Genomic DNA, 26862 nt, shown 5'->3' on the forward strand with positions numbered 1-26862 from the left:
GGATGATGGAAGGGAGGAGGAGAGACTGTGGAGGAGGGCTGGCTACACAAATGGCTCTTTGGCGTCCGTTCCTGGGTTTCGCGTCGTCGTCGGCGTCGTCGTCGGCGTTGTCGTCGGCCTCGTAACCAGCTCGCCGACGAATCTGCTCCGCCGCCGCGCATGCGCGCTGTCGGCTCTCCGGGCGAGGGAGGATGATGGAAGGGAGGAGGAATCAGAATCAGAATTGGTTTTTATTGAGATCATTAGAATGATTACAAGTTGTTAATATTCAGGAGGAGGTCCCGGAGTCAAAGACTGCAATGGGACCTCCTTTACAAAGTAAACGTAATAAAACAAAAGTACAGCAGTTTTCAACACATTGTTAAAAAATTACAGGTTTTAGTATGAATACCATGATTGAAGAATTACATATGCATAAATGTCATGAAAAAAAGCTCTGTAACACAATCTCGTTCACAACTGATGAAGTAACTGCGTAGATGACGTAACGAACATAGTAGAATTTGTTAACTCTAATGTATATGTGATACAAGAACAGAAACCTAACGGTATGGCAATGAAAATGAAATGAAGGGACCCTGAAAGAAATGTTATGAGTATGGACTAGGCATCAGTATTCGACATAATGTAATCTTTGAGTTGTTTCTTGAATTCGTGAATTTTAAGTGTTTTTATGTAAATTGGTAGTGTGTTCCAAAATGCGATAGATGAAAAATGGACGCTCTGTTTGCCATAATTAGTATGGATTTTAGGTAAAATGAAGTTCCTATTTATTGCAAACCTGGTAATATTAGTATTTAATAGAGAAGACTGTGGTAACAAGCTACCGCGTCGTGTGTAATTGATTTGGCGGAACAAAAAGTTACCTAGATTATATTTAACGAGTTGTGTGACTGTAAGAATGTGATTAGTTCGTAAAAGATATGAGGCGTTGTTATTATATGGGCTAAACGTAATTATCCTAATAGCCTGATTCTGTATAATTTGCAATGAGTTTAAATGGGTTACGTAAGTGTTTCCCCAGCAAGTAACGCAGTAAATGATGTGGGAATGAATAAATGAAAAGTATAATGATAGTAATATTTGATGGTCAAATATGTTTCGTGCTTTTAGAAGTACCCTAATCCGAGACTGTGGAGGAGGGCTGGCTACACAAATGGCTCTTTGGCGTCCGTTCCTGGGTTTCGCGTCGTCGTCGGCGTTATCGTCGGCCTCGTAACCAGCTCCGCCCCCCTTTCATCCCCCCAGCGCTAGCAGCGACCGACTGATACCGCTTTCGTGAGTCCGCTACCGCACTCACGAAAGACGTCGTGCACTTCCTGCAACTCGCATTAACCGTCCATCGATCCACACCGATGTTAGTAGTGGGGGACTTTAATGTTGACATAAAGAGAAACAGCAATTTCCTAACACTTATGCGGGAGAACATCCCGTTCCTCTCGCTCGTAACGCGTCCCACGGCTGTGACAACCTCGCGAGGCACTTGTATAGATCTCGTCTTTGAGAATCAAGCATTGGTGTACCAAGTCGAACATATATCAGTCTATTTCTCCGACCACAAAGCTTCCTTCATGACTGTCAAGAACTGTTAGTGGAGTCTTTGTTAAAGGAATACGTGTGAAAAATAAAAAAAATTCTGTGATAGCGCATACATGTGTTGCTCGATTTCTTTGCCTCAATCTATCGAAAAGGTGAAACAGCTTATTTGCTGCGCTCAAATTTCGCATTAGGAAGTTACGTAATCGTCGGTAATTTTTTTTTTTCAGTAATCGTTCACATCCTCCGACATCGTCCCTCCAACGTGCGTCAGTCGCGGTACGTAAGTGTTTTCGGCGACCGCTCTTGTCGGAATGCAGTCGCGTCGGCGGGCAGTCGAACCCGATTCCTCGGGCTTCAGCAGCGGAACGCCGCAGCCACTGAGTCACCGCGGCGGGTCTTAACGTTGTCATTCTTCTGGCGATATCTTAAGCCTCTCTCATTGTCAAGTGACGGCAAGGCTATCATAGCTTTGTCCCGACGACAGATGACTCGATTTCTCCTCGTCTGGTAGAAACTGTTCATCTTATTTTTCGAGACGCGCACTGTCGTCATTTCCAGCATGGGTGGCTCGACGTCTGAGACGTGAAGGACGCTCTACAGACGGTACAGTCGGTTGCTCCACAGCTTCCGCTCGTGGCGGAAGTAAGAGATCTCGAGAACACGTGGTATAAAGGACGGTATACGAACTCTGGACAAAACGCAGCACTCTCGGCTTTTCGCGGATGCAGTGAATGTGAATGCGAGTCTCGGGATTGGTGGCGCCCTCTGTGCACAGATTCCAAGGCGTCAGCCGCGGGTAGGACAGAGCACATGGGAAACGCGCCACTGAGGCCACGACCGCTGACGAGACGTAAGAGCTCGCGGCGTCAGATGCGTGCGTTTCTTGCGTACGTCGCCCTCTTCCTGCGCTGCGGCCTGACTCTGAAGGAACAGCGCCAACACGGCACGCACAAGACGGAAAGAAGGAGGAGGAGGAATAAACTTTATTAGTAGAAATGAGCCGACGGTAAAATCGTCCGAGGTGGGCGGCTTCCCTAGTCCAGGATGCCGTGGGCCTGAGCTGATAACTTGGCTCTGCTCACCAGGCGATGCTGGTCTTCAGGGCTCGAGCTTGTCAGCTGGGCCTCCCACTGCTCGATGGTTGGTCCGGTGATGGGAGGTGTCGATGGATTTTGTTGGCATTCCCATACCATGTGGTAGAGGGTATTAGGCGTAGAGCCGAAAGCACATTTGTGGGTATAGCTCGTAGGATACATGGCGTGTAGCAGGGTGCCGTGCGGGAATGTGCCGGTCTGTAGTTTTCGGAAGATCACCGCCTCTTCTCTTGTCAGCTCGGTATGCGGGGGTGGATAGATCCTCCTACCCAGCCTGCAGTGGCTCAGGATATCGGCGTATCATACGAAAAAAAAAGAGCGCTGTACTAAGGAACCGTGACTTTATTACTTAGCGTCTTGCTGTTTCGCGTGCCTTGTGTCAACCAGCACAAGTTAACACAACCCTGCCGCCTTAGCCTGCCGTACAACCCATCATCTCGCGTTCCATATACACGTAGCTACCTTCTGCGTAGACCCATCACGTACACAGCCTGGATCGCGTGGCTATGGGAGTAAGCCGTCGCGAAGCTGTGAGGGCTGGGCCGAACCTCGCGGAAGTAGGGCTCGTTTCAGGTTTTTTTGTACGCGTGACTCACCTTGATGACGGTGAGCGCGTCTAAGATGTCGTTTTTGGTTATGTGCGGAGGCCTCATGTTTACGACGCCGTACTGGTATATCTTCTCCTTCCAAGTGTAGTCGAGGTTTCGTCGAAACTCGGGTGTCTCGTAGTCCTTCAACAGGTGCCCGTTGCTGAAACGAAACGTGAAAGAAGGAAAAAAAATATTGAGAGAAGATACACAGGGGCAGTGCCGTAATAACTCGCGTTGTAATGTCAAAATGCTTAGTAAATATTGACATGCGGCTGCTCTTTTTCGCTTCACCGCTTAGTAGTAGACCACGATGTAGCGACCGTCCATCACTTCAGCCTGCCTCGCCGTGAGGCTGATTGCTCCCGGCAATCCAGCTTGCCTCGCCGTGGGGTTCGTTGCGGCTAAAGCCCCTGCATCCACGCGCCACCGCCGCTTTCTTAAGTAGCGACAACCTTTGTTGTGCGCCGCCTTTTCTCCTCATACCAAATCCGGTTGCGGCATTTCCGGTTTAAAAATTTCCGGTTCCGGCGTTTCCGCTTCCTGGAGTTGCGCTGCGGGAATTTCCGCTTTGACTGCTGTTAAACTACGGTGAGACGCCCGCGCGTGCTTAGCAGAGCTGTGGCAGTCACCACAAGAAGAATGCAAAGGGGACAAGCTGTTGTATTCCGCTGAAGTAGTAGTGCGCGGTCACTGTTTTCCAAATGCACGAAAAACGGCAGTGGTCCCCAAGCGCCCAGGCACTACATTCCACTGTACGTTGTCGCTCGTGCCACAACCGGTCGCAAGTTGACGCGACGCAGCGAACACGAGCACATCGCGGGTACAATAGGTGGTGGTTCTTGCATGGAATCGCATTCACAGTTTCAACCGCAGCTGGTGCAATTAAAGCCTCTCCAGCGACGCGAAAGTAAACAACGCTAAAAAACAAAACGTCACTTCCACTCGAAACAGGAAGCTGCAGCTACGTAAGTTCCGCTTGGCGTCGGAAGCTAAGGGGGTGAGTCGGAGAGGAGCGTGGAGGAGGAGGGTAGGTTGGCGGTACTTGACCTGGTCGGCGGAAACGTGTATGGAGGGGCTTTAGTTGCCGCCTGCTCTTTCTTAACGACTTTAACCAATAATAACGTAGTCTAATGGAGCGGCAGGATCACCACGACGACGTGGCCACTGTTGCCAGATCACAGTAGCGAGTAATGCGAAGAGATAAGGACGTTTTAACTGCGTAGTTTCAGTGAATCAGCCGCTTTTAGATTAGGTTAGGTCATTTGTCGCCGGTATGAACCGCACCTACAACCTCAGCATATACGCGCGCGCAGCGCTACACCAATTCTTCGGTTCAGTTCGCTTCCTACGGGCGATATGTTACCTTTTCGCCCACTTTCATTTTTCAATTTCCTCCTTATTTTCCACATTTCAATTTCGACCACAGGTAATGGCCCCTATGCTTTCCTTGGACTCTGCGCCAGTTCGCTCTGTAAATACGGTCGTCATTAACAAAAATCGAGCTCCTTTGTTTTCTTATATATATATATATATATATATATATATATATATATATATATATATATATATATATATATATATATATATAGAGAGAGAGAGAGAGAGAGAGAGAGAGAGAGAGAGAGAGAGAAGGAACGCACGGTAGAAAGAGGTCCCGTTCGCCCCCCCCCCCTCCTTCCTACTCGCGAAATAGTTGGTACGCCTTTAGGATTGTTATCCCGTGGTCATCAAAATTTCCCTCCGTTTGTTTGACACGGCGATTCGAATCGTTCAGTTTTCTTTCTGAGCAGGCCTGTACATATATGCAAGTCTGCATGACCAATAAACACTGTTGGAAGTCAGGGTCTCGTTTGCCATTCTTTGTGTGTCCTCGGCTGGCGCGCTGTATGCTCGTTTTGCCCCGAATTACCAAAGCGCCCAAACTTCTGATCTCGTTAAGGGGATCCAGGGAGAATGACACGCGCGCGCGTGCGCGCGCGCATCTACATACATATACGTGAAGAAAATAATTCCCCCACGATTACGGTACTTCCTAATGGACCCGCCGCGGTTGCTCAGTGGCTATGGTGTTAGGCTGCTGAGCACAAGGTTGCGGGATCGAATCCCGGCCACGGCGGCCGCATTTCGATGGGGGCGAAATGCGAAAACACCCGTGTACTTAGATTTAGGTGCACGTTAAAGAACCCCAGGTGGTCGAAATTTCTGGAGTCCCCCACTACTGCGTGCCTCATAATCAGAAAGTGGTTTTGGCACGTAAAGCCCCATATATTATATTATTATTATCACTTCCTAATGCGAAATTAGAGCGCAGTTCGACACGTGTTTTCATTTCGCGATGTATTGGCTGGCGTGGACAATGTGTCTCACGCGGCGAACGGAGCGAAGTGTGGCGCGACTGCCTCGCCAATCGGGAGATCGCGAGAGGCAGCGCGTGGGTGGCGCGCCTGGGCGCCATGCGCAGCAGCCGCCGCAGACAGACCTCGCAGACGACGCGCGCTTCTCTGGCGCCATCTCGTAGCCGTCGTTGGCGCAGAGCCCGTCTTGCACGGCGCTACGCTTTTCTTCACGCGTTTTCGCCATACCCTCCCCCTCCGCCTTCCTCCTCGCGCTGTCTTCGCTATCGCCGTCTGGTGCTCTTTCTCTCCCCCTACTTTCATTCCCTACCCCCTGTGCAGCGCGGTTGAGGTGTCCTCTGCTGAGAGACAGTTACTGCGCTGAACTTTACCCCAACCTTTCCTTCCCATCAAGAATCTCCTTCTCTCTTCTCTCCGCCGATATATGCTCCGCGTTCGCTCTTTCACCTTTCGCCGCGCGCTTCGTTCACCCGGTTACCCACCACGGTTGCTCAGTGGCTATGGTGTTGGGCTGCTGAGCACGAGGACGCTGGATCGAATCCCGGCTACGGCGGCCGCATATCGATGGAGGCGAAAGCACCTGTGCACTTGGATTTAGGTGCACGTTAAAGAACCCCAGGTGGTCAAAATTTTCCGAAGTGCTCTACTACAGAAGGGTTGAAATCTGGGCCAGTTGGTACATACTTGGACATACAGTCGTTGTGTCGTGAACTTCTTCTCTTGTCCTTTGTGTTTTTGACTGGTTTTTTCGTTCAAGTATGCTCTACTACGGCGCGCGTCATAATCGGAAAGTGGTTTTGGTGCGTAAAACCACATAATTTCTTTTTCGTTCACCCGTTTACGGCTACGCGGCCGCTCGCCGCAGGGACAGGCGCCTAATGCTGTGCTCTAAAACAGTCAGACAGAATACAGGAGGAAACTCGTCTGCAACACTCACTCGAGGGCGAAGGACATGCCCAGCAGGGTCTGGATGAACAAGAAGTGGCGCCGCGCGAAGTGGCCCAAGTCAATGTCGAAAGGAACGTCCCCGGGCGGCGGAGGCCTGTTGACGAACGGGTGATCCCCGTTCTTGTAGGCAGAGTCGTAGAAGATGAACGTGCAGATGCCGTCGGCGGGCAGGTCTGCTGTGGCTTCAACGTACGCCTCGCTGCTGGTGGTGCAAAGCAGCGGGTACTGGAGCTTCTTGGGCCTCTCTGAAACACGATGTGAAAAGTACAGCTCATGTGAGCAAAGTCCCACCTCCTGTTCTAGGACGTTCCTCCACCCAACGCTCCACCTCGACTAAAAAAAAAAAAGAATGTCGCAGTTTCGCCCGAATCGCGATAGTAAATTATTGGGCAGCTGTACCAAGTAAGTGTAGCAATTTTAGCGGCCATGCAGATTTTTAAAGCGACACTAAAACGAAACAAAAAATCAGTTTAGACTAATGAAGCATTGTTTCAGAGCCCTGCAGGCAGTCATTTCAAAAAGATAGTTTGATTATTACATGAGAAAATGAAGGTCCAAGTATCAGTATTTGAATTTCGCGCCGAAACCCCACCGCTTGTACGTCAGCGTGACGTCAGGGATTCCAAAATATGTTTTCGCATTTGGGCAGCGTTGGCTGAGTAAAGGTTCCCGAAACTTGCCATGTTTAATATTTGGTTCCTTTAGAACACGATGTAGTCAATCTGTACCGCTATATATAATTAGCAGGCCCTATAGGATGCCATAAAAATCGATGACGTCACAGCCACGAGGTGCGGGAACTTCAGTAGGCGTCGCCACCCGTATTTCGTTCTGGCGCTTTTTCTGGCTTACCAAACGTGTTATCGTTGTAAGAGTGGTGTTTTTGGTGTTGCAGAAAGCTAATTTACTGATGCAGAAGGAATCATTTTTCCCTTTAGTGTCCCTTTAAAGATTCGTTAACTAACTAAATTAACATGGGTGGTGTCACGCGCGCACAGGCAAAGGTGAGCATGTCTCAATGCGCGCGGACACTCGCTGTCGAAGCGCTGGCGAAAGAGTGCCAGCAGCAGCGAGGGAATTGCCCTTCGCGCCGCCTCCCGCTTCAACGCGAAACTAGGCGGCGAGAACACACCGCACACGAAGCCATGAGCCCACGGCACGCCTAGACTCCACCTATAGACCCTTTTCACGCTTACAAACAGGCTTCCCAGAAGACTTCCGGTTAAGCCCTCTGGAACAAGGCAAGTAACAATAGCCTATAAATTTACATAACCCTCCAGCTGGCATAAGTTTTGCTAAGAAGTTGGAATGTTCTACAAATTAATTTTGTTGTTCAGTGCCACAAAAAAATCCCACACATGAGATCTACACATGCCGCACTTTCTTTATATCTGAACACATCAAGAATATGTGCCTACAGTACATTATGCGCAATATACTTCCGTTTTCTTGGCAAACTTGACTGTCAGAAATGCATGACCGGAAGTTTTCTGGGGTCATGAATTCACTGCTGCCACAGCGTGGATGAAAAAGGTCTATATTAGATGGCTTTCGAGATAAGGCCCGCGCGGCCGCGCTCAGCCGCATCATACGCAGCTGCCGCCTGAGTAGAACGTCCTCCTGCTGCTTCGCGTCAGTTTTAGAGCGCAGCTCTTTGGCGTCCGTTCCTGGGTTTCGTGTCGTCGTCGGCGTTGTCGTCGGCCTCGTAACCAGCTCGCCGACGAATCTGCTCCGCCGCCGCGCATGCGCGCTGTCGGCTCTCCGGGCGAGGGAGGATGATGGAAGGGAGGAGGAGAGACTGTGGAGGAGGGCTGGCTACACAAATGGCTCTTTGGCGTCCGTTCCTGGGTTTCGCGTCGTCGTCGGCGTTGTCGTCGGCCTCGTAACCAGCTCCGCCCCCCTTTCATCCCCCCAGCGCTAGCAGCGACCGACTGATACCGTTTTCGTGAGTCCGCTACCGCACTCACGAAAGACGTCGTGCACTTCCTGCAACTCGCATTAACCGTCCATCGATCCACACCGATGTTAGTAGTGGGGGACTTTAATGTTGACATAAAGACAAACAGCAATTTCCTAACACTTATGCGGGAGAACATCCCGTTCCTCTCGCTCGTAACGCGTCCCACGGCTGTGACAACCTCGCGAGGCACTTGTACAGATCTCGTCTTTGAGAATCAAGCATTGGTGTACCAAGTCGAACATATATCAGTCTATTTCTCCGACCACAAAGCTTCCTTCATGACTGTCAAGAACTGTTAGTGGAGTCTTTGTTAAAGGAATACGTGTGAAAAATAAAAAAAAAATTCTGTGATAGCGCATACATGTGTTGCTCGATTTCTTTGCCTCAATCTATCGAAAAGGTGAAACAGCTTATTTGCTGCGCTCAAATTTCGCATTAGGAAGTAACGTAATCGTCGGTAATTTTTTTTTTGAGAGGGTGTTGCTTGCGCGCGGTGGAAGTCGGCGCGCTTCCTCCCCTCCTTCCTCCCTCGCTCGCGCGAGGTCCACCCACCATGCTTCTCCGTTCATTCCCGCGCGCTTTCACTCGCATCGCATAATGGCCAGAATACATGGTGCGAACTTTCACGACGAAGTTCGGGCGGCAGAAAATCTGCCGCGGCGCGACGCCGTATCTTCGTCGGGCTGCGCTACATGGAGCGAAGACAGGGTGGCCGCCGCCGGCGAGTCGCTGCGTTGCAATCAGGATGGCTAGACCAGGCAAATGCGCTGTAGTGAAACACATGACACAAAAAAGAACTTTAACGACAACTATTATCGCTTTTGAATTGCAGAACACTCTGAAAACGCGTAAAATTTTGTTTAGAAATGATTTCTAGTGTTTTTTATGTGTTTGAGACATTCATGTACCGATGTAGTTTAAAGAAAGCGGCGATGCTATGCGTTGTGGCAAAATTGCGTGGGAAGCCTAGTCGGAAGTCGGGGCGGATAGTGAGGCCTGATTGGCTCGCTTTGGGGCGCCGCTCGTTTGCCGCTTCCGGTATCGTCGACGCCCGACGAAATTTTCTGCGCCAGCTAGATCGGCGGCGAACGACGCTTTCTCCGCCGCCGCGCGTCGCGCGTACGCCGCCGGGCGTCGAACGCCGACTATTCGTCACATATTCGCTCCATGTATTCTGGCCTTAAGGCGCGCGTCCGCGATGCGATCGCACTTGGACTTTATGCGGAACATCACGGCGACGGCGGAAATTCGCCTACAGTGTCCATATCAACGCAATAAAAGGTAAAGCCCCTGGATCCTCCAAGCGCCAAGAGACAGAGAGAGAAAAAGTGCATTTTTGTTGATGCCTGCAATAAAAAATTTGTTTGAGCGCCAAGAGGGGCGTTACGCTTAGCGGCGGTGTGACATCAAGCCCAGACCGCTAGTATGCTTGCCGACGCGCACAAGCTCGGGCCTGCGCGCCTTGCGTTCTTTTGCCGCACCTCGCGGGGAATGGCGAGAGCCGACGCGCGCCAGCACGCGCCCTCTATCTTGGCATTTCGAGAGAGCGTCTCGTACTTTATTATTAGAGAGTTTTAGCAGAGCGTTTACCGTCCGCTCCGCTCAGACCGGCCCATCACAACAATTCGCACGCAGCCGCTCAGCAAAACGCTACAGGGAACACTGACGCGCGTGCGCACAGCACACATAGCGGCAGCGGAACGTGGGACGCTGACCACGTTCCGCTAGGAACCTGATTTAGCGGTGCGTCAGGGGGCGTGTAGTTGCTTTCGTAATCGTTTTACCGCCAAGCTGAGAGCACGTCAGTGGCGTCTCTGGGAGACGCGCTTGTTAGGTAAGCGAAATCAATGCATTCTATGCAGCCACCGGCGCGCGTGAAACGTGTGCGGAGCGGAGCGCAAGCAAACGCTCTGCTAAATGGATCCATCCATCCATCCATCCATCCATCCATCCATCCATCCATGATGGATGGATGGATGGATGGATGGATGGATGGATGGATGGATGGATGGATGGATGGATGGATGGATGGATGGATGGGATGGGTGGGATGGATGGATGGATGGATGGATGGATGGATGGATGGATGGATGGATGGATGGATGGATGGGTGGGTGGGTGGGTGGGTGGGTGGGTGGGTGGGTGGGTGGATGGATGGATGGATGGATGGATGGGTGGATGGATGGATGGATGGATGGATGGATGGATGGATGGATGGATGGGTGGGTGGGTGGGTGGGTGGGTGGGTGGATGGGTGGGTGGGTGGGTGGGTGGGTGGATGGATGGATGGATGGACGGACGGACGGACGGACGGACGGACGGACGTTATGAGCGTCCCCTTTGGAACAAGGGGGCCGCAAGAGCTTGGTGGGTTGCGCCACCAAGCTCTTGCTATTACACTGCCTAATGTCCTACCTATAGGTTAACCAATAAAAAAGAAAAAAGCACTATGAACTCCCACAACCAAATTTTCTGATCCCCTATTGCGAACTGTGCCTTTGTACGTCTCCGTCTTTTGTCGTTTCCCTACTTTTCTTCCACCAATCCTCCAATCGCCTCTTACTAATGTCTATCGCGGATATGTTTGCTTTACCACTGCTCCCGCTGAACTTTATTGGAATTTCGTCTATCCCTGCGGACGTGCATTTTGGAACATTTGCTTCCGCCTTTTTTCCAGTTAAGATTGCTCAGTTCTAATCTGTTTTCTATTGTGCTATCCTGTGTTGCTCCCTCATTTGGGGCGATAACCCTAACGTCTTTCCTAAATGACTCAGCTATAACTGAACCTATGTAGTTCACAGCGTCTTCTCCCTCTAAACATTTTCCCTCGGAATCGTGAATCTGATCCTGCATTCTGTGATTCGCTTTACCCAGCCAGCTTATCTGGTTCCAGAATTTTCTTGACCCCCCTTTAGTTGCATCGCGAACTTCAGCCAGCCAGCGATCAGAGGACTGCTTTATTTTAGCCTGGACGAGGACCAGCACTTGTTTCTTTTGTCGATAAGATTCCCATTTTCGGCCTATTTCCTCTTCAGATAACTGCGCCCTCTTTGCATCTCTGCGTTCCCGTGATGCCAACCGTCGTTGTTCGATGGCCTCCCTAATTTCCTTATTCCATCAACTTTGTGGCTTCTTCTTTCCTCTCCAGCGGTTTTCTTCTTTTACTTCTTTTATTTTTGTACTAATGAGTAGTTATTATTAAGTAATTAACTGATTATAATCCCGCTTTACCGTGGGATGTTTTTCTATTGCTTCCTCTATGCCGGCCGCTATTTGCGCTATTTGTTCGTCATTTAATTTTGCATACTCTTTTTGACTTCCCTGCATTTCTCTTTTGAGCAGGGCTCCCAACCGTAGACTAATACGCTTATGATCACTTCCGAGGATGTACTTCCCCTCCTCGTCTATTTGCATTATCGCGAGCTTGCTATACATCGCCTGCGACATTAAAGGGGCCGTGAACCACCCCTCGGGCTTTTACTATTTACTATTTCTTTTTCTCCTAGCCATGTCTTTTTACAGGCAATTGTACCTGATACCCAGACAGGTTCTTTGCAAGTTGACTTTATTCTTTGCCAGTTTGTTCCTTGATGTATCAGCATATCTACTCCTCATCCCTTCCTCTCCGTCGTTGTTCTGTTGCTCCCTTCCCAGACGTATCCCTCAATAAACGGTGGGTCTTCTAGATCCCTGAGATGTGTTTCGCATAGCGCGTATACACCTACTTCTTCGTCCTTTAACTGCTGTTCTATTTCTAACCACTTCCCTCTCTTTCTACCGCCTTGCATGTTTATGTACCTGATCCTGATGTTAAATTTCTTTTTTTGTAGTTTTCTTCCTGGACCTCCTAGTGGCCATATTATTGGCGTCAGCCTCAATTGTTGCACTTTGTTACATTGTTTATACCTATCCCTAGGCCCTGAGCCTGAGGGGACCCCCTAAAAAAGCTACTGCCTGGCCTGCCAGGCGCCAGCCGATCTCGGCTCCTAGCCTTCCATGAAAGTGGATGACATCTCGTGTATCCGCCAAAGCCAGCTCTGTGCACTTCTCTGTTTATGTCTGCCACTTCAAAGCCTTTCTCTTGGCTTAGCTATCTTATCTCCCTATTAACAGACACAACGTCGTTGGTAATATCTCTGTTCCGTCCTTGCACCTCCGGCACTTTGTATACCATGATGTGGACTTGCTGTGCTATCACCCTTAAATCGTCAACTCCCTCCGCTAATCTTGCGACTACTTTTGCGGCTTCACCATTCAGGACAAAATTTAGCCCGGCCGCTACCACTACCAAATTGCGCTCTGCAACATACTTAGAAAGTTCGCTTTTTTCTGTCTCAGTACTGCGTCCATTGTCCTGTTTGGGAACGCCATGACTGCTACCGCTTATCACCCTTTACACGCTCCATTATAGTTCTTTTGCACCTACTCATATTTGAGTCACCACCGATGAGCACTAGGGTTTTCCCTTCCTCCCTACCATCTTCCAGATTACGCTGCCTCTTATCGTTGATTCTGACCTCATTCCTTGGGGTTATCTTGTTCCCCTCCCCTCCATCACCTCCTGTCTTGCTAGTTGCCACGTGTGCATGTGCCTGACCTTCTTTCCTATCGCTGTCCATGCCAGTGCAGCCCCCATCCACGTAGCTGGCACTCGTATGTCCGCCAATGCGACTTCGCATGGCGGTGTCAGCGATTTTTTCGTCCAACAATCCACTAAGCTGCTCTTGGAGTTTGCGCTTCTCTGCCCTCTCTTCCTGTAGCTCCTTTTATAGAGCATCCATACGTAACGCTAGGCTCGTATTCGCTTCGTCAGCCCTGTCCAGGCGTGCACTTAATACGTAGCATTTGAACACAAAATCCGCGCCTTCGGCCTCCTCTACAGATTCCAACCGTGTTTTCTTCCAATTCACCGACGCATCACACTCCTTGCATTTAACCTTCAGTTGACCCGCCGTGGTTGCTCAGTGGCTATGGTGTTAGGCTACTGAACACGAGGTCGCGGGATCGAATCCCAGCCACTGCGGCCGCATTTCGATGGGGGCGAAATGCGAAAACACCGGTGTACTTAGATTTCGGTGCACGTTAAAGAACCCCAGGTGGCCGAAATTTCCGGTGTCCTCCACTACGGCGTGCCTCATAATCAGAAAGTGGTTTTGGCACGTAAAACCCCATAATTATTAACCTTCAGTTGTTTGACCATCTTAGCAGCACTCTATTATCGCTATCACAAAAAGCTAGAAAAAAAACCTCGCAACCACGTGATCAAATAAAATTCTGCCTACCACAAAAAGCCGATCACATTGAAAAGAAATACTAACTACCTGTCTAAACAAGTTAACTCACAAATTAGCTGCTGCAAATCTACAGCTACCGGCCGGAAAAGACCCGGCCTTTAGGTAACTCACCTGCTCTTTCGCGAGCACTTCACCTGACTAGCCTAAATCTAAAATGACGATATATTAATGGAAATAACTCATCTATTTGTCGTAGCTACGGCGCTCTCGTAGTCGCCCGTCCGGTCCCGGTCACTACGCGTAATCCGAACGGCAGCGAAAGAAGCGTCCACACCGCAACACTGCCAACAGTCGTCACCTCCTAGTAGCACCCACGATGACGATGGTTAGGAACATTACTCCACCGCAATTCTCATTTTCGATTCGCATGAGAGGGGATAGCGCGAACGCAGTCCCCCACTACCAAAAATTGCATGCCCCATCTGCCCCAGTTTAGGGTAGTGGCAGGGGTCAGCACGGGCGCAGTGCAATGCCCGCACCTCACCCTGGGGACACCGCCTCGCTGATCACGGTAATCCCGGCACCAGGTAAGTATGCTAATAGCCGCTCCGGCTTCGCCACCCTATCCTTCAAATCCGAGTGTGTAGCTCTGGTTACCAGCAGATCGCTTGAATGATTTTTCTGCAAATGTATGCCTTTTAAGCTAAATTCATACTGAATTTGCTTTTGCATTCTTCTTCTTCATATTTCCTTTAATGCCGCAGATTGTATACTTGCCGGCATAAGTAATAATAGCACACAAATTGCACACACCAATTGCATTGCCAACATTTACGTCAAGTTTCACATGGCTGACTGGTGGTGGCGCAGCTTACCGCACCCCTTTGGCGCCATCGATAGCGGAAACGCTGGGCCGTGTTCATTTTGCAGCGTTTTCTGCCGTCGATGCTTCGCTTTGAGGAAGAATACTGTTTTAACGCGATAGCGTTAAGGAGCTCGTGTCGCAGAAAAGCCGGTGTCGTCGGCGTCGGTGTCGGTGTCGGCGTCGGCGGCGTTGGCCGTGAGCGATAAATCCCAGCAGGCCCTTCATGAATAAAAAACAACTTGCAAGATGGGCTGGGTGGGAATCGAACCAGGGCCTCCGGAGTGTGAGACGGAGGCGCTACCACTGAGCCACGAGTTCCATGCTTCAAAGCGGTACAAACGCGCCTCTAGTGAATGCGGTGTTGCCTTAGAAACGAGCTCTTCTGAGGCTCAGGCGTGCGTCGCTTGCTCAGGCGCACATTTCGTTGCCGCGCCGAACGCTGCGTTGCTCGACGCTCACCGCGCCCGATGCGGGGCGCGTAGTCGCTGCGCCGAAGCCCATTGTCTCACATCCCTTGGCAGGTCGACGGGAACGCTGTCGCGTTCCACTCTTGAAGGCGAAGCTTAAGCGTCCTCCAGTTTTGTGCTCTATAGGGCTGCTTCACTTGAATAACTCGCACGCACTTGCACGCACAGTTGATTAAGAACACGGCTCGAGAAGGACGGTGTAGTCCGGGATCTTAGTCTGTAGTACTGATCCGTGTGGGTAAGTGGATGTGTAGTGGACGTAGCGCACAGAACAAACGCTGGTGATCAGTTCTGTCCATTTCTTTCGATGGAAAGTCTGCCAATTGGTGGACAGTGTGGCTAGTTTCGGTATTGCCAACAAAGCGTCGCCATGACACTGGTAGCTAAAGAAAAATTAAATAACTTTTCCTTATGTGGGCCCTATCTTTTCAACCTACATAGCAATAAAGTGAAGTGATGCACTCATGTGTAGGAATAAAATGTACTTTTGGCTATTTTCTTTTCCGGCGTCTTATATCTTTATTTTAGTCGCTTCATTTGTTGCACCAGAGGGCGACGCTGTCGATCTTATCGCTTCGGCTGCCATTCAATTCGTCTGCTCCTGCCGCTTCCTATGCACGTGCACGTTTCTTTTTCGTGTGCTCTGGAGTTAAAAATTACCTTTCTGTGCCCTCGAACGTACCTGCAATCTCGCAAAAAACTGAGGAAAGCGCACAAGGTGTGCTGTGTGGCTATGCGGTATGGTGACTCGGGAATGAACAGCGCGGCGAATTATTTTTTTTTCATTTTCCCAGTGGGCGAGAGGTAAGCACACTTCTTCTGCAGTCGTTATGAAGAAACAAGTGATATCCTTATCAAAACAGTCATAGCAAGATCTTCCGCGGTTGTTTTTGAGTGAATGTACCTTCTTTGGGGGTTTGGCGAGGCGCATTTTTCTGCGGCGTTGTAAGAAACTGAAACTACTCGTTGACGGTTGCACATGGGCCAATTGATGCTAGCTGAAGTGCGTACGGAAATTTCACCTCGGTAGATGTTAGCGGTTGATTTTCATTTTTTTTTCACGAGTAGAATACTTCTAACTTATATTTGCCGAAGGAATTTGAATGTTTGCTGCACAAACTGGTTACGCTGGAGACCATTGCGGTGGCCAGTGTTTTGTTGTGACATGAACACCTTTGAATTTTCATGAACATGGTAGACGGCGGAAAAGGAAATCAAGTACTTAGCAGTCACCCTTTGCGTTTTGAATTAGAAGAAGTAGTTCGAGTTACCTGCGCGACGACTGAAGTTCGCGTCACTTTTCAGCCCGTGCCTTGAAGGACAGAATTTTTTCGTCGCTTCTTCGTACTTTCGACTTTGGTTTCTCTTTTAGGTGTTCTTCAATCATGAACAAGGGGTATCTTGTCCAATTTTTCAGATGGGACAAATGGCGAAATTACGCTAAACGTCCTGGCGGGGCTGACATGGGAGCAGACGTACAAATACTACCGCCTCTGCCCGGACCACTTTATAGAAAAGGACTACGTCGACCCGGCCGAAACAAGACCGTTGTGGTCGGCTGAGCCGACTCTAGGGACCGGAAGAGCGGTCTCTGATCGACAAAGGTAAGGAAAACAAGTTGTTAGTAGTTACGAATCTGTGCTTCTTTAGTTCGTTATTTTCGTGCAGAAACCAATTGATAGGGCACGGCGCAAGTGCCATGCGCACGGCGAGCGCTGTCTTTTCCACGTCGTCTGCTACGGCGCAGGGAGCCATGCGACGTGACGAAGCGAGATTTGCTCCGCGTGCCCCAAGAAACCGCGTGCTTATCAGTTTCTATTTATCGTTTGTTCGTGGGGGGCGCGATGTTCCCGATGATAGGCTAAACTAATAACCCGAACAGTAATCTCTGACAATGAGCGAATTCACGTTCGTAAATAGCCTCACCGTACTTGATGCTAAAGCATACGACACAGCGAAAACAGGTCTTGCCGCACGCTGCAGTGTTCTCCCTACGTTTGCCGTTTTATAGCAGAAATTCTTCCGGAGCAAAAATTCCAAGTCTCACTCGCCCACCAGCTTTAAACTCTCGTTAGTTTTCCTATTATGGGCATTTTTGGAGAACAATGAAGCCAAAGTAAATAAAACGCTCACTTACTAACTCCTTGACAATATGAATAAATACTTTTGTCGATCAAGAAAACTAGCTCTAAAAAACTTATGCCTAGTATTCTCGGCCAGCTATCGAGAAACCAGCAACACTTAACACGATGCATGAATATAGAGCAGCACTAAAACTTTAAACATAGCTAGTGCAGACACCAATAAGCATGATCATCAACATGACTGGTCGCCGGTTTGTCACCGACCGGAATTTTTTTGGTGTCAACGGGGTGACAGCGCTGCGTCGACCGGCACCATTTCACGCCTCTGCAAATTACTCCAACACAATGCGATCTCATTACTGTATGCAATCCTTTAGGAGCAAGTAGTGCTAAGACGGGACGCGATGCAAGAAGCCACAAATTCGAATGTGTGCGCCAACCACCGTGGTTCCAATGTTCGAAAGTGTTCGCGGATCGGGCGCTGCGTGCGTTCTCTTTTCGGCTGTTGCGGGCGGTTACTCAGGTGGCGTCACCTGACGGCCCTAACGAGCCTTCTCGCGGAGTATAGTCTGCTCCAGAGTATAGTCCAGTATAGTCTGCTCTAGAGAAACGAGATGGCGCTGTTGGCCTCCGCGCCACTAAAGCCCCTTGAACTTCGTAAAGTAGTGCCACGCTTTGAAGAATGCCGCCTCCTCCTCGCGCGCTCTGGCCGAGGCCGACGCGGCGTTGCTATTGGCCTAGTAGCATCACGTGGGCCGTCGCACCGTGCATCAGCGCCATTTTTGCTCGTGAAGCGTCTACGGAGTGGCAAGGAGCGCATGTTGGCGCCGTTGCTACGCTCGAGCACTGTAGGCGGCGCCACGGTCGAGGAGGAAGCGTGAACGAGAGGAGAAACGAGGAGGAGGGAAGGCGGAGGAGGAGAGTTTCGCTACTTTACGAAGTTTAAGGGGCTTTACCGCGCCACAGGTTGCCTCAAGCTAAAGTGCACGAATGCGAAACCATTACTCCGCCATTATACCCTGCTACCGTACGATCAGCCGTCGGAAATGCAACCGAGCGGTCGCTAATACTCCATTCGCGCCGCGAAATCAGGAAGACGTGTGCAGTAGTTGGTTGTAAAAATCAGAGACTGAGATAACGAATGAGTCTGTGCTATAGGTTCATGGACCGCCGCTACCCGAGGACTTCGCAACGCTCGGTATTCCTCGAAGATTAAAAAAAATTATTCATCCGCCAGCATTGAATTGCTAACTTCCAAAGAGAAGACTTGAAACACGGAAGGCCGGCAAGAGTGAGGATACCGCTAGTTACACAGTGAGCAAGGGTGCAGCGCCGCTTTCTGACACAGCATAACTTTGACGCCTCGTATGCGACCGGGATCCGCGATTTTAACCTCGAACACCGCTTCTTTTTGTAATGTCGCCTGCCGTGACAGCCGAAAATAAGCATAGAGATCGCGTCGTTGCCGACACGACATCTTCTCTCGAAATGGTTGCCGTTTGCAGTCGTCGGTGCCTTTATTTCGCCTATCAATAAACGGATAATGGCCTGGCAGAAGCCACGAACCTTGATGCTTCTCCTGTAGCCCTGCTTCTGTAAGTAGAAACTTAAGTGACGTAGTGGCGCCGACGAAGGAAGCATGTATTTCAGTGCTCAGCCCTCACGATACGTTAATCATTGAATTATGGCGCGTACGCCTCTCCATCGAACCTTTTGGAAAGATCTAAATGTGGTCAACATAAAAGATAAAAATGTTAGCGTGACCTTTTAAATTTACTGTAACTATACTGATCAGCCTATATATATAGTATACTATACTACACTAGGCTGCGCTCTTGTAATAGACTGAAAGCTGTGGCATTCTCACATGCAGCTCTGCATTGAAAGCTGATGAATTAGCTCGCAGTTCTTATTTTCAGCGACAATCGAGAAGCGCGGAAAAAAATATATCTACTATTCGTAACCATGCTGAATGACGTTTTTCTAGCTGCTGGACTGTAGCACCTCTCCTAGCTGTTTCTTATGTCCATGCTTGTTTCCTTGTTCCACGAGCCCAAAAAATTCTGTCAAACAACCAACTAGCACAAACCAATGTTTTGCTGTAGGGAAATATTTTTTGAGAATATCCCCCCCCCCCTTTTTTTTTTGTCACGAGCAATGTTCCAGGAAAACTATATGGTGGCCAGGTCATAGCTCGGCAAACTTATGTAGTGGGCGTTTGCCAGCGCTTCATTTTTTTTCTGTTTTTGAGGGAGTAGAGAGGAAGTCAGATTTACGCCTGCTCAACCACTCACGTATGATGAGCAAGCGCATGGGCTCTATGGTTGAATCAGTGCGCCAAATCATGGGTCACGGACTACGCCGACAACACACGAATGTTCAAAGCTGGAGGTGGTTCGTTATGATCCACGGAATGAGTGAGTGATTAGCGATGATATGCGTTTGCAACAAGCCATTACAAAGCACCGAACATCTGCGTTCCAATCCCTGGTGCGCGGCGAGAACAAATGTATCGCAATTGAGCACACGTGCGAGTGATTAGGCAGAAGATAATCAGTCGGAGAGCAAGCGCATCGAGGATATTTACTGAGTTAGAAACATCACGAGCCGCTGCCTCAAAGTGACTGGCAAATAAAGAACAAAAAAATAAACGCTATAATCTTGATTTAATTCTGAAGCGGGAAGTTTGGACTGCGCGTGAAACATTTGTAGCTCCGCTTCTGTAATGCAGGCAGCGCATATACTTCTCGCACCTTTTCGACGAAGCGTAACGAGCTCCGAAAGCGCTTACATGCAATCTGAAGCTGTTGCCTAAGCTTCGCGTCCCCGACGCAGACCCTGCCGATGGTATCCCTCCGAGAAAGAGGTTTGCCGAGCCGCACCGGAGGGCGTCATGCGCACCCATTGCGAACGCGGTGGCAATTAACGGAGGCTGTTGAGGCAAGCAATGGACGCGCCACCACGTGATCAAACATGGCGGCGCCCAAGCCTGTATCGTCTTGAAACGTGTCTATAGCTCGCTACATGCTTTGAGAAGATTTAGGGGCAGTCTGAAGACACCGCAAGGGTGATGACCACATTATTTCTACGCCTGACGAAAAAGTTGTCGAAAATTCCCCTGTGTTAAGGGGCATGACTCAACAGCTGGCAGGAATTATCGCTACACATGGTAATTTAAAGCGGGAACAAAAAAGAGTGACAAAGGTTGCTCACTTGTCGTAGTCGCCTTCGACGGGGGTATAGTTGTGGTCGTAGTAGTTGTAGTAGTCGTGGTGGTAGTAGTGGTAGTAGTAGTTGTGGTAGTGGTCGTCGTTGTGGTAGTAGTAGTAGTGGTCGTCGTTGTAGTAGTAGTAGTGGTGGTGGTCGTTGTCGTCGTGGTAGTCGTGGTGGTCGTCGTAGTGGTGGTGGTGGTAGTTGTCGTTGTAGTGGTTGTGGTGGTAGTAGTAGTAGTTGTGGTAGTAGTTGTAGTCGTGGTGGTGGTGGTGGTAGTGGTTGTCGTCGTCGTTGTTGTAGTAGTAGTAGTGGTGGTCGTCGGTGTGGTAGTCGTGGGAGTCGTCGTTGGGGTTGCGGTAGTTGTCGCCATGGTTGTCGTGGTGGTAGTCGTCTTGCGCTTGACTTTGACCAACACTCGCCGCACTACCGGCTCTGGGGATGTGCCCGAAAAAAAAGGAAAAAAAAACAATCTGATGTGAAAATTTACAAATTACACAGCATACAAAGAAAACTTACACATGCAGTGAGAATGTATCATTAATCCTGTGTTCCGATGTATTTTGAAGCCAAAAGCAAATAATAACGAACGGTTCAACTACCTTTCTGTGACGCCCGATAAGAGTGTATCTACTCCAGTACTACCTGCCATACGAAGCACTTAGGGACAGTTCATTTTCTGGCACTGCTTATGTCGACATTTCCCGATAGCCTCTATCACATTCTAAGTAAATGCATCACGCAAAAATGAGACAGGAAAATAAGAATTAAACTGCATAGTATCTTACAGACACGGCGGCAGCCCTCGGCTTACGGAAAAAAAGTATCGTGCGCAGCTCATTAAACGGGATGTTATGATTTATAAACGGAGTAGCATCAGAAGTCTGGCACACGACCGTTTAGCGCATTGCCACAGCATTGGCGGTGGCGTGTCCTTTACTATACTTGTGCCCATCAAAGTAAAATAAATTATGTGTGTAAACATGAGGTAATTTAACATACGGTAGACGCGCAACCTATAGATAACGTACACCATAAAAAACGTAGCCTCAGTGATCGGGCACCGGCGATTTCAGGGACCACGGTGCGAGATCACGGAAGCCATGCTGGGACATGCACTCATGCATTGTACGCACCGGGTGGATGGATGAGGAACAGCAGCAACATGAGGATTATCATGTACACGACCAGTAGGAACGCACATAAGAGGTAGTGCTTGCGCTTCCTCTCCGACCTCCTGAAAAGTTGTATACCCCTACTGTATTTCACTTTGAAGCTACCAGGTGCAAGTGCGGCGCTGCAATCGTTCAGAGATTGTCAGTCACTATTCTGGACACAATGTGATTGGCTGAGAAGGTAACTACGCCCCGTCTTATAGACGCCAAGTTGGCCGACTTTGGCATCATAGGAATTTGACTGTTCGCAGTATGGTACCTTGTCTGTGCGCATTATTTTATCTGTTTTAATTAACAATACTGCGATCGATTTGCACAGATCCGTCCATTTGGATCCGGATTTGCAGGATCCATTTGGATCCGGATTTGCACAGATCCGGATTTGCATGATTTGGATCCGGATTTGCACGATTTTATCCGGATTTGCAGGATCCATTTGGATGCGGATTTGCACAGATCCGGATTAGCACGATTTGCACAAGAGAATGTACATGAGCCCGAAAAAAAAATATCGCAAATGATGCGACTTTAGCCGCCGCAGACGAGTGCATAACGGCACGCCTACTAATCACCAATTCGTTTTTATAGTAAAAAAAATATTCATTTGTAGGCCGCACATCAGTTCTTGTTCATGGCTGGGCGGCGCCTATACGCAGAGCATGGCCACGTGACACGTACTCCTCCCGTCGCCGACGACCGTGGCACTGGCAGAGCGCCGAACACGCAGTGCAAAGCGGCAAACTTGTATGCTTCCCGTGCCACAGATAGCAGAACCAACAGACGACGGATAATTGCCGCTTCGCCATTACAGACTCTGCATAGGCCGAAGTTTAAGCGGCACTTTTACACAGCATCGAAGCACGTCGTCCTACGTATAGTACCTAGACAATTAGACGCGCATTAGAGGCTCAGAAGTCCCCAGCAAAAGTCCCCATATAGTGCCAATGAGAGAGCTTTAGTTTAGGGGACGCAAGCGGCTTGCGTACTCAAGAACTAAGGGCCACGGTACTGCGCATGCGCAATGCAATCGCCCCTACTTCGTGCGTACGCAAGCCGCTTGCGTCCCCTAAACTAAAGCTCTCTGATATATTCTAGGCACTATAGTCCCCAGATGTCGCTCTCCGTCTCTCTCTCTCTCAACTCGCGCATGCGCACGACGGTGGGGCAAATCCTAAAACGGAGCTCTCGTTCGGAGAGCTTACCTTCGTAGGGCGGCCTGCTCGCGTGTGATCCTGTAGAGCGGTGGTATAGCGGTCAACAACCGCCTGATGTCTACGTCCACCTCGCCCACGTCGACGTCCGGCACTTCGCCTGCAGGCTCGCGGTGGAACGTGGCCCGGATCGTGGAGGCCGGCTCGGGTGTCGGTTGCGGCGTCTCCGTGGCTCCCGCATTAGAGCTGGCGGCACGCTGCGCGTTGTCAACGTGGTGTCATCGCCGTCGTCATCACCGCATGTTTGCCGAAATCGTCACACCCCACGTGTTCCAGCTTCTCCGTCCGACAGGGGTCGAACGAAGGAACCCGGGTTAACTAGGGTGGTTGCTTGAGCTAGTTGGTGATTCATGATCAAAAATAACGTACAGCGCGAAAGAAAAGTGCTGTGAAGACGACATACACAGCTCTGGAGCTAGTTGGTAATTCATGATCAAAAATAACGTACGGCACGAAAGAAAAGTGCTGTGAAGACGACATACACAGCTCTGGAGCTAGTTGGTAATTCATGATCAAAAATAACGTACAGCGCGAAAGACAAGGACTGCGAAGACGACATACACAGCGCTGTGTATGTCGTATTCGCAGTCCTTGTCTTTCGCGCTGTACGTTATTTCTGAAGGAACCCTTAGCCCCGGAACCAACGTTTCGACGAGACGATCCGTCTTCGATGGAGCTGTATTAGCGAAAGCTTTCCGGTTCCCTCGCCACTTATTCTTGCACAGGTAGAGTAAAACTGAAGCGAGGAAATGAAGAAGAGGAGACGGAAGGGAAAGGGCCGCACACGCCCCAGGGGTTTCCCCAGGAATCAAATTAGGGGGCTGGGGGAGGAGAAAGGTGTGTCTAAATTTCTGGGGGGCCGTGCTGAGGCTGGAGGAGGAGTGGTAATTATTAATGTGGAAGCATTAAGTGACTCGTGAGGCGGATAATTAGGCCTTGTTGGCGTAGCGAAACGATGGTCCGAAAAGGCTACGAACCCTCGACCTTTGGTGGGAGTCGAACCTGTTACCTTTGGTGTCAAGCCTACGAACCCTCCACCTTTGGTACATCTTCGGTCACGTACCTTTTCCTTCTCACAAAGCTAAAGTCCCCGTGGCCTGACGGAGGCTCTTGCTACTGTTGACGTTTGTTGTGACGTTGTGACATCATTGGTGACGTTGACAGGTACGTTTTAACTTTGATATAGCCATGTTTACATGCGGCACATTTCCTGGCATACTTTCTTCGTGCGGGTTGCACACTAAATAAAAATCATACACGTGAATTATACGTCTCCCAAATTTGAAAAGCAACACAAAACGATGCATAAACAAAAATCGCTCCTCTTTGCCTCCACCGGGACGTGACATCTGCCAGCTCACCTCGTTTCACTAGTACAGCTGAATCAGGACCCGCAGTCATAAAAAAAAAGCACTTCCGCTAGAAGTGTTCGTAACAGAAAATTCCAGCCATTCGTGATGCTGGACATATTACTGGCCGAGGGACGATTAGCCAATGGCAAAAAACGCATACGAACGAAAAGCTTCGTGAAATCAGCCCCTTCTACCTATTCCATTCGGTTACTTATAAAGCGGGGTTAACCTCCCTACCTTTCATTTATCATTTGCTCTCTCTCTCTCTCACTATATATATAACCGGTTGGACCCGGCTCGCATGCGCCGCGCGCACGAGGTGTCACACGAGAAAAAAAGAATACGGATCTAGCCCAGTTTGAGAACGCGACTGCCGCAGATTTCTTCACGAACGCAGTGCCTTTTACTTGTGGGCACAAGTTCGCCCTTAATAACTATCGTTGTTTTATTAACATCGTTACAATATATATATATATATATATATATATATATATATATATATATATATATATATATATATATATATATATATATATATATATATATATATATATATATATATATATATATATATATATATATATATCAAGCGGTGCGTTCGCACCTAACCGCAGGAGCACGCGCACACACACAAAGAAAAAGGCGCGCATGCCGTATTTGACCATTCGTGACGTGGAGAAAATCCAGCCAATATTCCGCGGCTAAATCTGCATTCAGTAGGAGAGTTTGTAAGGGCAAGAATAAATGTTGAGTTGCGCGAGAACAAAAACCACCTTTATTTTACGACCAGTTCTCACCTCGCGTGTCAGTGTAAACACCACGGAAGAACGGGAAAAACGCACGCTCTTGACTACATGCACAGTTGTCTCGATGCACTCGCTTCTCATTCAGATTATTCCTCGGGAGTTTAAATATTTTTTTAAACTAAGGAGTCCTCTATGGAGAGCACCCTGAAGACCAACATTAGCACGTAATTTCTGTGCGGTAATGTGGAGTCAGCAATTATTCGCTGTGTCACGAATTCGCGACGCTGGACCAATACGGTGTTAGCTAGAGCTCAATTGTCCTGGCTTGACAATATCGTGACGCTTACCTTGGTGCGCCCGGAGGTTGCTGTGGGGGAAAAAACAATTTTCATTTACACAAATAGCGAGTATTTGGCGATTGAGAAGCTTGTTTTTCGGCTTTCGCGCTGACTCACTCACTCACTCACTCACTCACTCACTCACTCACTCACTCACTCACTCACTCACTCACTCACTCACTCACTCACTCACTCACTCACTCACTCACTCACTCACTAGTGCGAAGATTAATCGAGCGAAACAAGGAAATCAAACTGGTCGCAGATGAATTTATTTAGCTAGTGTGAAGATTACCCGAACGAAACAAATAAATCAAGCTGTCGCAGATGAATTGCTTTAGGCTAGCGTGAAGGTCAACCGAGCGAAACAAGGAAAACAGACTGTCGCAGATAAACGATGTACAAGCGATGAACACTTAAGTGCGCCTTCATCTTCGTCGCTGTCGCTGTCTCCACCTGAAAAGAGGGTGGGCCGTCGCAAGACCTATGGCTCGTAAAATGCTCTAATAGAGACCCACTGGCTACGGCTGCTATTGCATTCTGCGACGTTTGGCGCAGACGACACGCGCATCTATATTTTGTTTAGTAGCGCAGAAGCCGCCATGACGTCTCGGTCATAGTGACGCGATCTGTCTGCGAGCCGTAGCCGCCAACTTGGCTGCCCCGCCATTAGCTTAATTGGAAACTCATCGCTAAATAAATCCTGTGCAATTAGAAAACTCGCTTACCCATGGCTGCAGCTTCGCTGCTACCTCCGAGTGCTACAGCGGGGTGATCTTCGCATGCTCTAGACGATGGCAATGATGATGATGATGATGACGATGACGATCCGTTTAATGTTGGCCTATACTCACCGCGGGTGATCAGCCACTCACTAGGCGCTATAACAAAAAAATATAAATGAAGATATGAACGAAATCGATCGTATAAAAATAATATAATGCGCATTAGAGTAATCAGTTTTGTATAAACAAGAAGAAATAAAATTATGCAGATCCCACGCACAATGGTAATTGATGTTATGCAAAGCATTTTGCAGGCAGCTGGCTATCCAGGATCGTTTGAGGGTACGCAAAGCTTTTCGAGGCGTTATGTGACGTTACGTCACGGCATTCCTGTCACGGTATTTATGCATGTCATTGTCATGTCATTGTCATAAATACATTGTCATAATACATTGTCATAAATACAATGTATTTATTTATGTATTTATTTATTTATTTATTTGTTTGTTTATTTATTTTGAATACGTTCAAGGCCCGTAGGCGCTACAGAAAGGAGTGGTACATATACACAGAAAAAGAATGCACATCAATTAATAAAATATTTGTTAGATGGCATGGAAAACAGCAGTCTTGAATCTCGATAAGTCTATAATAGTAGCGACCGATGTGGGGTGGCGGTTCCAGTCATTGCAGGTGCGAGGTAAAAAAGAGTAATAGTACGCGTTCGTGCGACAAAATGGCACGGAAACTTTATTAAGGTGATCGCTGCGGGATGAAAAGTAGGAAGGAGGAGTAAGAAGTTTTTCTTTTAATACCGGGTTGTGGTAAATCTTGCGTAAAAGGCAGAGGCGACTGTATGCACGACGTACTGAAAGGTCCGGTATGTTAAGGGTTTGCTTCATGAGTGTTACGCTAGCATGACGACAGTAATTAGAATAAAGCGGGACGCGCGGTTCTGAATGGCTTCGAG

General features: G+C 48.9%; 1 protein-coding gene and 1 non-coding gene across 5 annotated transcripts in view; both read right to left on the minus strand.

Annotated features, from left to right (window-relative positions):
* Positions 1 to 25952, minus strand: part of LOC135912938 (uncharacterized) — a 46109-nt gene extending 20157 nt beyond the window's left edge. For 3 of the 4 annotated variants that reach the window (XM_065445558.1, XM_065445557.1, XM_065445556.1), the window contains exons 1-7: positions 25896 to 25952; positions 25177 to 25196; positions 22723 to 22928; positions 21482 to 21582; positions 20349 to 20780; positions 6515 to 6770; positions 3230 to 3383 (exon numbers count right to left, since the gene is read on the minus strand). In XM_065445558.1, the coding sequence (XP_065301630.1) occupies positions 3230 to 3383; positions 6515 to 6770; positions 20349 to 20780; positions 21482 to 21582; positions 22723 to 22928; positions 25177 to 25196; positions 25896 to 25899 (1173 nt within the window). In that variant the 5' untranslated portion in view covers positions 25900 to 25952. The remainder of the gene's footprint in view (positions 1 to 3229; positions 3384 to 6514; positions 6771 to 20348; positions 20781 to 21481; positions 21583 to 22722; positions 22929 to 25176; positions 25197 to 25895) is intronic. The other variant, XM_070523791.1, reaches the window with a different exon arrangement.
* LOC135912955 (U1 spliceosomal RNA) lies at positions 14151 to 14314 on the minus strand. The gene has a single exon (XR_010567834.1). It is a non-coding gene; the product is annotated as a U1 spliceosomal RNA (small nuclear RNA).
* Positions 25953 to 26862: the final 910 nt, after the last annotated feature.

The sequence above is a fragment of the Dermacentor albipictus genome, chromosome 8 (genome assembly GCF_038994185.2).
Source record: "Dermacentor albipictus isolate Rhodes 1998 colony chromosome 8, USDA_Dalb.pri_finalv2, whole genome shotgun sequence".
Lineage (NCBI taxonomy): Eukaryota > Metazoa > Arthropoda > Arachnida > Ixodida > Ixodidae > Dermacentor > Dermacentor albipictus.